The 10,668-nt window shown below is 53.7% G+C and overlaps 1 protein-coding gene across 1 annotated transcript; it reads left to right on the top strand.

Annotated features, from left to right (window-relative positions):
* Positions 1 to 1,468: 1,468 nt before the first annotated feature.
* On the top strand, positions 1,469 to 10,119 carry ALDH3A1 (aldehyde dehydrogenase 3 family member A1). Its single transcript, XM_084761870.1, has 11 exons — positions 1,469 to 1,685; positions 4,506 to 4,672; positions 5,409 to 5,640; positions 6,159 to 6,244; positions 6,515 to 6,723; positions 7,484 to 7,601; positions 7,866 to 8,007; positions 8,732 to 8,898; positions 9,335 to 9,434; positions 9,671 to 9,801; positions 9,899 to 10,119. Exons 2-11 carry the CDS (start codon positions 4,511 to 4,513, stop codon positions 9,911 to 9,913), a joined length of 1,362 nt encoding a protein of 453 aa, XP_084617996.1. The 5' UTR covers positions 1,469 to 1,685; positions 4,506 to 4,510; the 3' UTR covers positions 9,914 to 10,119.
* Positions 10,120 to 10,668: the final 549 nt, after the last annotated feature.

Genomic DNA, 10,668 nt, shown 5'->3' with positions numbered 1-10,668 from the left:
GCTTGTAGTCCGGATGTTGGCGTTGTCATTATTATTGAAGTATCTCGGGTCTCAGTGTTAGGTGACGGTTATTAACCATCACCTCTGATTGGTTAATAAAGAGCTGAACAGCCTATAGCAGGACAGGAGAGTTAGGGTAGGACTTCCAGTCCCAGAGAGGGAGGATCCCTGGTGAGGACCAGAGAGGGTGAAGAAGGTCACCAGGGGCAGAGTTGTGACGGGGACATGGACAGAGCAGGAACAGCCAGGACGAGACTAAGATGACTGGTAACAGGGAGCGTGGCTGGGAAGTAGGCCAAGCCAGCATAGCTGGGTTAGAATAGCTCACTCTCTGTCCAGCTATAGTGCCTAAAGCTATTACTGACACATATAAAAGACCCCTGTCATTATCTAGGATCTAGAGAGGGCAACAAAGAAAAGCCCTTACTTTTAATTTTACCTTCCCCCTTCCTTTCCTTCTTAAGATCAGAGGGATACGCTTTACAGTAATGATAAAATGAAAAGCAAATACAAACCCAGTAAGTCTTTACTTAGCATCAGGTATTAGGCCCTGTGATGTATGTGCTGCAACAGCTGCCATGGCAGAAAGCCAGCAGACAATAGACATTTTCAATTCCATTATAATCTTATTACCCATAACTGTAGACATGGTGCGCCCGGGGGGCATAGCTGCTCTAGAGGAAAAGACTGAAGAGGACAAAGTGGTGCTATTTGCTGTGGCATTGGAGCAGAGCCATGGAGTGTGCAGATTAAGGGGAAGGTGAGAGCACACATAGTCTTTGGGCTCACAGCCACTGTGGGGACCTGTTTTCTTCTGAGAGAACTGAGATGCAAGAACAGCAGGTGGCTAAGAGGGCAAAGGAGCCTGGGAGAAAGAGGCCAAGAAGCCCTGGTTATGGTATAGGTGTGGGCTGTGCTGACTGTGGCACCGCATACCAACCTATACACCGCAGTGTGGTGCCGACCAGGGGCTCAGAGAACGCTGGCTAAAATGCACGGGAAGGGACTTCTAGCTTCTGTCCTCCGTGGGTGGTCACAGGCAGGACATTCCTGGCAGTTCTGGTGGGACCTGGCCACGTTCTCCACTAATCTTTGGGGGAACAGGTCCACATCCTATGGGGGACTCCTGTAGAAATCTCCCAACCAGCAGGTTGTGAGTCTGTGTTTTAGTGGGACCCTAGTCCCTGCACATAGGACAGTGGCAGAATGGGTTGTGAATTTCTGGCCTACCTTTTCTGGGTGCTGTGCACCCACTGCATGACTGGAGCTCACCCGCTGTAAACCTTACATAACAGAGAACTCATGGAACAGCAGCTGGCAAAAGCACTTTGGAGAATGGATGAGGTTCGTGCCACACTGAATTACTCAGTGGCCCCCACGCCCAGGGCAAACACAGGCTTCTTCTGAGGGCTGGCTGAGAGCCCGCACAAACTTTCACAGGCCCATCATGCATTTCAGAACAGAACAAAACAGACAGCCCAAGAAGTAATCTTCAAAACCTGTGTGGAACGGAGGTCCGGATTATGCTGCACCCAAATTTGAATATTGCTTTATCCTCGTCACGCGAACTTCCTGGGCAAGGACTCCAGGGTCCAAGTGGGCGGGAAGGAGGGTCCTTAAATGTGTGCTCTTTTGGCTCTTACTCATTCCAGGAGTCCCAGCTGCTGGAGGAGGCTGTGTAGAAGGTAACTGTCCTCGTCCCTCTTACTTTGTCTCTAGGTGGGAGCATGTAAGCACAGCCTGCTTGAAGCAAGAGCCTTGAGAGTCTGAGACTTTCGTCCACTCTGAGGGCAACTGGTCCAGACCCTGCCAGGCCAGCATTTCCTGACTGGGTGCATTGATTGCCCAGCACCAGGTCTCTAGAGTTCTGTTATCTGCAACTCTGGGCCAAGAAAGTCCCAGAGACGCACAGAACACAGGAGCAGAGGTGGCCTTTGGGTGAGAGACCTTGGTGTGCACAGCTAAGCTTTTCTGCTTCTGGAAATGCAGGGCTGAGTGGCTGTGTGCTTGCACTTTAGAGAGAGTCGCACTTTAGAGAAAGCCTGATTCCAGTGTCTGTCGCCTGTGAGGGCAGAGGTGGCATGTCGAATGTTTTCAGCCTTACCTTCCTCATCTGTGGAACAGACACACAACTGACCTTTCTCTGTGAGTGCTTTTACAGTGCAGTTAAAATCAATCTCCCTCCATCTCTGTCTCTGCCTCTCTTTCTCCCCTTCCCGTGTGTGTGTGTGTGTGTGTGTGTGTGTGTGTGTGTGTATACAGGTGTACGTGCCATGATGTGTGTGTGTGCATACAGGTGTACGTGTCATGATGTGTGCAGCTTAGCAGACAGCCTGGGCTATCAGTCCCCATCTTGTCAAGGCAGGCTCTACTCTTTGTTACTGGCCGCTACCCAGGTATACCAAGATAGCTGGCTTGTGAGGCTGCAGGGGTTCTCCTGTCTCTGCCTCCCATCTTATAGCAGGAGTTGTGAAATTTTGAATACGTGCTACCACACCTGGCTTTAGTTGGGGTCTTCGTATCCAAACTCAGGCCTCATGCTTTGAGAGCAAGTACTTCCACTAAGCCATCTCACTGGCTCTATATGGAGGTTTTGTGAGGATGGGGGGGGGGGCGGGGGGGCAGGGGGGGCGGGGTATGAAGTAGTACTGAGAATGGGGCAACTAAAAGGAGTACTAGCAGGAAGGTGTAACCCCCAAGGTGGGCTGGTTCAGAGGAAGGAAACCCAGCTCCTGTCCCACTCAGGTGCCCGGGTGCAACACCAAATGCAGTTCCACCCGTCAGTGACTCTGTGAACAGCGCAGTGGTTAACTGGCTCACGGAGGAGGCCCAGGGACCTAGCTTCGTAAAGACCACTTCATTTTGGGAGGTGACGTGAGGAGTAGTAAGCTCAACCCAGCTTCACTCACATGAGGTTCTTGCCCTTCGGTCCCCTACCTCTGTGGTTCGTGGCTGAGGTTGTGTGACCTTGGTTAGACCACGGGGTAGGAAGAGGAGTGCAATCTTGCTGCAGGGTGGCATGGCTGAAGCTGTGGCCATCAGGAAAGACCTGGCCCACAGGCTGGCAGGACCAAGGGGTCCAGTGAAGGACCTGCCCAGTCTCCCGGTGGAGCATAAGGAATGGGGTGTGGCGTGCCCAGATTTGAAGCCTGTGCGCCAGCAGGGCTCCTATCGCAGGGTGGGAAGTCTAAGGGTCAGCATCTCTGGGTGAGGGAGCGGTGAGGGAATCTGAAGCCCAAATCAGGCAGGCTCATGCAACCCACCGAATGGGTGTCTAACATCGTTAACTACTGTATTCATGTAATATTGTGTGGGGGTTGGGGCACTTGCTGTGTCTGTGTACAACGGGAATAGCTTTCCTTCGCACCCCAGGGTTACCTGCCATACAGTGCTGGGTCAAATATCTCTGGAAGGAGGGTGAGGGGTTGGCACCCGCAGCCTTCTGTGCAGTACAAGTGACAGCTTCTTGGGAAGAGAGAGGAAGTGCTATGGAACGCACCCTCTTTTGTTCAGCTTTGCAGCATCACTGCGTAGTCTCCACTCAAAGATGCAATAGAATCTCAGGAAAAGAAGCTCACTGCAAAATGTCAAATGCCAAAAAAAAAAAAAAAAAAAAAAAAGTGAAGAGCAAGATCATTGCAGCAGGGGTGTAGTTTGGTGGTAGGAATGCAGTTCCTGAGAGGGAGAAGAAGGGAAGAAGACAGAAAGAGGGAGGGAGGGAGGGAGGGAGGGAGGGAGGGAGGAGGGAGAGAAAGATGTTACCAACTATTTTCCTCTCTCAGCTGCTCCCCTCCCCTCACACTCGGGCTACCCCTACTTTTCCTTCACTCCTGCACGCACACACACACACACACACACACACACACACACACACACACACCACCTGTTGTTTGGGTGACCTGTTTCTTTCTTCCCCAGGACACAGGTGTGGCAGGCAGAGCCTTTGTGGCTGTGCTTGATAGTTTTCTGTCTTATTTCTGAAGAATCCATCACCCAGATGCCACAGGACTCCTCTAAGCCTCCTTGGGCTGTGGTTACTCTTAGGCTGTTTCCAATGTATGTCACCAGCAAACAGTAGGCACTCTCTTGTTTGTGGGTGTTCAGGATGCTGTAGTGACTCGAAACTCCCGCACAGACCTTTGGTGTGACAAATACACACTTAAATGAATCCGTGGTCTGTGGGTACTCTGCCTAACCTTAAAAGTGGATTGTTGACTGTTTACCAGAAAGGAAGCTGCCCCAATTTGCAAGTAGGTGGGACTGGAGGGTTGCCAAGAAGGGGTTCCCCCCTTCCAGCCTATGGCAGACTCCGCTTAGGATGAGTGTGGGTCACTGAGATGTCAGGAAAGCCAGCCATCTGAGCTACGAAAGGCGATCTTCCAGCAGGAATGCGTTTTGAGTATTGAGGGGTGAGCCAGTGCCAGGGTGCTGGTGCCAAAGCACAGCCCAGAGCCGAGGATGTGGCTGGCCTCCTTCCTCTCCTACAAAGTGCTCTCTATCCCCAGGTAGAATGAGCAAGATCAGTAACATCGTGAACCGGGCCCGCGAGGCCTTTAACTCAGGCAAGACTCGGCCGCTGCAGTTCCGAATCCAGCAGCTGGAGGCACTGCAGCGCATGATCACTGAAAACCAGTTGGCTATCACAGCTGCGTTGACAGCTGACCTGCACAAGGTGGGTGTCCTGGAGGGCGGGGCTGGGGTGGGGGTTGGGTGGGGAGCAGCTACATGAAGGGACTAGCAGGGCTATAAGGCACAGGAAGAGTCAAGCCTTGAGCGTGGCTTCCTCGCTCCTCCTTGACCCCTGGCGTTGCTCCAGCCACTGCTCAGGGCAGAATCAGGAGCCTCCGAATCCACAAGCCTTTTGCTGTGTGGGGACTGACTGGAGTCGGCCTCCACCCTCCGTGTGGCGCCCACCCTCTGCCCTGTCAGTACTCACTCGACTACTGTCTTTGCTTCCCACTTAAAGGCAAGAATGAGAAAACTCACTCTTCTGCCTTCCCAAAGTCAAAACTTTTCAGGAAAGAGATGCGTATATATGCCACCTGCGTTCCCTCTCTCTTGCTCCCCACCATCCCTGGAGGCTCTGGGGTCCCCAGCTGCCCCAGATCCTGCCTCCTTCTGCCATAGTTCTGGCTTTTTGCCTGTCACTCTTGGGCCCATCTTCCCTGGTGGGGGGTTGTACCTACATCTACGTACTCAGCCCTGTGACCGCCCAAGCTTTCCCAGGTTCCGGGCTCAGTGCGGTCTATAAGCCTTCCACACAGTCAGTCTTCAGCTCTGTGTCCTTTCTGTGCCTTTTCTGTACCCCACCACCCTGCTGTGGACGCCATGTTAGACAACCAACTCACCCAGGCCAGCAGAGCCTTCCTTGGCTGCGGGCCTCAAGTTCACACGGAGTCTCTCCCTAGAATGAATGGACCTCCTACTATGAGGAGGTGGTTCATGTGTTGGAGGAGATTGAGACCATGGTTAAGAAGCTCCCAGAGTGGGCTGAAGACGAGCTGGTGGAGAAGACTCCGCAGACCCAGCACGATGAGCTCTTCATCCACTCGGAGCCCCTGGGCGTGGTCCTGGTCATAGGTGCTTGGAACTATCCCTTCAACCTCACTGTCCAGCCCATGGTGGGTGCCATTGCTGCAGGTACGAGGTCTCCGTTTTGGAAGGACTGTTACAAGGAGGTTGTGATGACCAAACCATCTAGCCAGGCCTGCAGGCTGGCCTTTTCATACCTATGGGGAGTGGGTGGCCATGGGGGTCAGGATTCTTTGATAATATGTGACCGAAGTGGCTAGAGCCGCTCTAAGTGGCTAGAGCCGCTCTCTCGTCCAGCATGGGCATCTCTTTGTGTGTCCTTTCTTTTCCCGCAGCCTTCCAGCACTGCTGAGGGGCAGGTGGTGCCTCTCGGAGAGTGTGTGCCAGTGCGTGTACCTGTAGCAGATGCTCATGTGTGTGCCTGTGTGTGCCCCAGCATTGTGTTCCTATGTGTGTACCTGTGCTTCTCAGCATGAGCCTGCATGCACTCACAACACGCACCTGGGGCTAGCCTCCCCCGTCCCCCCCCCCCCAGATGATGTAACAGAATCTGCAGGCCTAGTCATTGGGTTGGAATTGTCTTTGAGGAGGTCTCCTGAGGATGACCCCGACTCTGTATTCTGCAGGAAACGCGGTAGTCCTGAAGCCCTCAGAAGTGAGTGAGAACACGGCAGACCTGCTAGCCACACTTATCCCTCAGTACCTGGACAAGGTGAGATACCCTCTAGAGCTCCAGGATGACCGTATTGGGGGTCAGGTCTTTAAAGCTTGGGGGACTAGATTATTTAGAGCAAGTGGGAGGAGTCCAGCTCCTAACGGCAAGTGGAGCCCTTGAGCCAGGAGAATGACTTGCCTGCTAGGATACCCAGGTGAGTACAGAGCTGAGGGACTGAGGGGCAGCCAGTTTGCTATTGCCCATGCTGTGTGTGGAATGGGGAGAGGCCGGGTCTTTGCTGAGCCTCCACTGTCTCTTTGCCGGAAGGATCTGTACCCGGTGATCAAAGGGGGTGTCCCTGAGACCACGGAGGTGCTTGCCGAGAGGTTCGACCACATCATGTACACCGGAAGCACAGCTGTGGGGAAGATTGTTATGACTGCTGCTGCCCAGAACCTCACCCCTGTCACCCTGGAGCTTGGAGGAAAGAGCCCATGCTACGTGGACAAGGACTGTGACCTGGATGTGGCCTGCCGGTAAGGAGGCGTGGCCTCAGCTGGCTATGGCTTCAGAGGTTTGGGATGCTACCTTGGCACAGGTGATGGTGCCAAGCTTTATGACACTGTGACAAGTAATAATGATGGTCCCTGCCCTTAGGGAGTCTATAGTTTGGGTTGGTAGAAGTTGAGAGGGGCCACCATTCATAAAAGTCTTCCTAGAGGAGGCATCCAGAGAGACCACTGACTCTGTGGGCTTCACGAGGGGTGGTGCTCTAAGTAAAAGCTTCAGGAAAAGCAAATGCGGGTCACTCAAGTCACCAACCCCAGTTGCCCACTCTGCAGCAGGTCTCATCTGAGATCTGGACAGCATGACCTGGAAAGCTGGGTCACTCGCTCAGAGTCCAGGATGGGACTCATATCTGGACCAGGCAGGCCTCTGGCAATCTCTGTACTCCGCATATATGGAGGGGTCCAAGTACCGGTGTCACCTCAGAGGCCATGCAAGGCTCTGAGAATGTGATCAAAGTCACAGAGCACTCACCCCAGGTCCTCAGAATGTCCTCACTGACACCATGTTTATGACATTAGACACACTGGCTGCAGGAACCCTTGCAGTGTGATGAGGGGTTGGGCAGCTCCCTGTGTCTGCAACTGAGTGGCTGCTTAGGAGGACCCACGGTGGCAGCACCGAGCCCCACAGACTTGGCCTCCATCGCTCAGCCTTCAGTGCCTTGCTCTAGAGCTTGTGGATGCTCGCAAGGGAACTCCCATGATTCACAGACTGTGTTTTTCACAGGCGGATTGCCTGGGGGAAATTTATGAACAGTGGCCAGACCTGTGTGGCCCCAGACTACATCCTCTGTGACCCCTCCATTCAGAACCAAATCGTGGAGAAGCTCAAAAAGTCACTGAAAGTGAGTATGCCCCGAGGGGGGGAGTGGGGGAAGTGCAAGGCATGCAGGCCTCAAGCAAGGACTTTGAGAAATAGTAGGTACTTCTCTTTTCACAAAAGAAATATGCACACTGCAGACAATGGGGAAGGGGTACAGAGCACAATGGGGTGGGGGTGGGGGGGCAGCTCTACTCAGTTTCCCACACAAAGGCCATCATTGCCCAGCAGCTAGGAAGCTGTGGTCATGACAGGGCCGGGTCTTCCCTGAAGCCTCATCTCTTCTTAGGATTTCTATGGGGAAAATGCTAAGCTGTCCCGTGACTATGGGAGAATCATCAATGACCGTCACTTCCAGCGGGTCATAGGCCTGATTGAGGGCCAGAAAGTAGCCCACGGAGGCACCTGGGATGCGGCTTCACGATACATAGGTGTGTGTTCTGCCTTGAGCAGTGCTGCCTGTTTGCCTGGACTGCCGGGGTCTACAGCGAGTCTACAGCGAGTGGACACAGCCAGCCAGCAGGCAGGCTTTCCCAAAGGGGGCCTGCAGAAAGCTCTGGGGGCTCTCAGAAGGCAGACACTGAGCACAGCTCTTAAGGAACCCCTCTCTACTGCCCCCCCAGAAACCTCTCTCCCACAAGTCAGACATGGGCCTCATCTCCACCTTCAGTCTGTGAATGGAGCCAGCAGAGGCCACGAGAGCTCAAGGCAGGCCAGGCTGGGAGGAACTCCCAGTGGCCTGGCAGGAGCAAAATCTGTTGGAGCTCTTTGGTCCCCAGTTACCAGGGAGACAAAAGAATTATAGGATGGGCACGTCGGGTCAGCCGATGTAATAGCTGTCCCTTCAATGTTCACTGCTCAGCTTACGCCCCCCTCCTCCCCGTGCAGGTTAGTCTATAGACATTCCCATGGTCCTCCATGATGGAGTCCAGGACACTGGGGTTGGGAGAAAGTGGCCTTGTCTCTGCCCCACATAAACTTGGTAGCTTTGTTTGCAAAAGAATACAAGTAGGAACTAGATGTTGGCACTGGCGTGTGTGTGTGTGTGTGTGTGTGTGTGTGTGTGTGTGTGTGTGTGTTTGTGTGTGTGCGCGCGCGCGCTGGGGACTGGGGGTGGATTGGCACAGACTGACCCGGGCTCACTTCCTTCCTCAGCCCCCACTATCCTGGTGGACGTGGACCCCCAGTCCAAGGTGATGCAGGAGGAGATCTTTGGGCCGGTGCTGCCCATCGTGACTGTCCGAAGCTTGGATGAGGCCATTAAATTTATCAACCAGCGCGAGAAGCCCCTGGCGCTCTACGTGTTCTCCAACAATGAGAAGGTAGGCCGAGGACTCCCCCTCCCAGATTCCCAGCCCCTCAGGGATAACACTCACATGCCAGGGGGCCCAGGAACCCACAGGCATGGGCTCAAGTTTGCAGCTTCCTCACCCATGAGATGTGTGACCTTGGACAAATCAACTAACCCGTCTGAGCTTCTTTGGCCTTCTCTCTAAGATCTAGACAGTCTCATCTTCCTAGAGGTGGGCATGAGGTGGCCATTGCGCGGGGTTGTGGAGCTGCTATTATTTCCTCATACAGTGCTGAGGGCCGTGAGATAATTTGCAGAGGGCTGGAGACATGGCAGAGGCTAAGGGTGACAGAGATGGCGGCTGAGGCTCAGCCTCCACTAGTCCCTGTTCTTGAGGCTCCAAGACATGTTCAGAAAGGGTGGGGAGAATGCAGGGCTGCAAGGTGGCTGCCTGGGTCTTTACACAGGTGATCAAGAAAATCATCGCAGAGACATCAAGCGGTGGAATGGCGGCCAATGATGTCATCACCCACATCACTGTGTCCACTTTGCCCTTTGGGGGTGTGGGTAAGTCTGGTGCTCAGATCCTAGAATTAGTCGCCGGGTGCTCTGGTCTTTCACAGGGGTCCCTTAAGCTTGGGGGGGGGGGTCACACAACTATTTTAGCAGCACAGCTGGGAAGAGACTTTCTGGGCATTCTTGTCCCTAAGGAACACGCTAAGGTTTAGCTCTCCCTAGGAGGCTCAGAAAAAGGAGATCATGAGGTTTGTGAGTGTAAGATTGGCTGGGATCCTCTCATCTAGGGAAAAGTGGCATGGGGTCTTACCATGGCAAGAGAAGCTTCGAGGCCTTCTCCCACCGCCGCTCTTGCCTGCTGAGGCCTCTGGGGAATGAAGAGGCTCACAAGGCCAGGTACCCACCAAGCCCAGCCAAGGTGAGAGGCAAGGAAGGTCCGGGGCATTGGGGAGGACAGACTGTCCAGGACAACAGCACAGGACCCTGGGTCTCATGACCTCTCCCTGTCCTCACAGATGCCCCGGCACTGAGATGGCTGCTGCTCCACCTGACTCACTGTTGCTGGCTGCCCTGTCCTTGGAGAACTTGGAGAACCTCAATCAGAGTCTCATCCTGGCTTCTCGCCCACCTGCTGCCCTGTGCATGTGCTCAACTCCCAGATGGCTCTCACCTCACCCCTCCAAATCCTGCTGTTTGCTGGGCACAGAGATCAATAAAGGTTTCTGGAGGAAAGTCATGTATACAATACCTCTTTTTGTACTCTGACCCCAAGTCCTTCAAGGTGTGGTCACCCTGACAAGCCTACAAAGCTCCCTCCCCCGATGTTAGTTCATGGGCTGTGAGGTGGGTGGCCATAAATGGGGCTGAAAGTTACCTTCCCCACATCATGTTTGGGATGTCAGCTCCATTCCAGGAGTCTGGATAAAAAGAAATAAAAGAGGCTGAGCCTTCATGACAAAGTGGCTCTGGAACCAGGTGGCAGCCTACTCTTGTCAAACCAGATATGACATCTAGGGAAGTGGTCTCTCTGTGAGAGAGCACAGTGGTCAGTACCAACAACCCCCCACTGTTCCCGAACCAGGCTTGTCCCACCCAGTGCCCCGTCCTCCAATCACTAAGAGTTTTGCAAGAGGAAGTTCATTATGAGGTGGCTAAGCTCAGAGTCAGGGCCCTAACACTCAGAGGCACCTCTCCAAGGAGGGATTGAGGCATGAGAGATGCCTGAGGGTCTACGCATGTGTGATGATGCTTCTTGTGGTGCATGGTAAGGCTAACATGACCCATG

This window comes from Acomys minous, assembly GCF_964271855.1.
Source record: "Acomys minous genome assembly, chromosome: 16".
In the NCBI taxonomy this organism is placed as follows: Eukaryota; Metazoa; Chordata; class Mammalia; order Rodentia; family Muridae; genus Acomys; species Acomys minous.
This window is presented reverse-complemented; position numbering and strand designations above follow the sequence as displayed.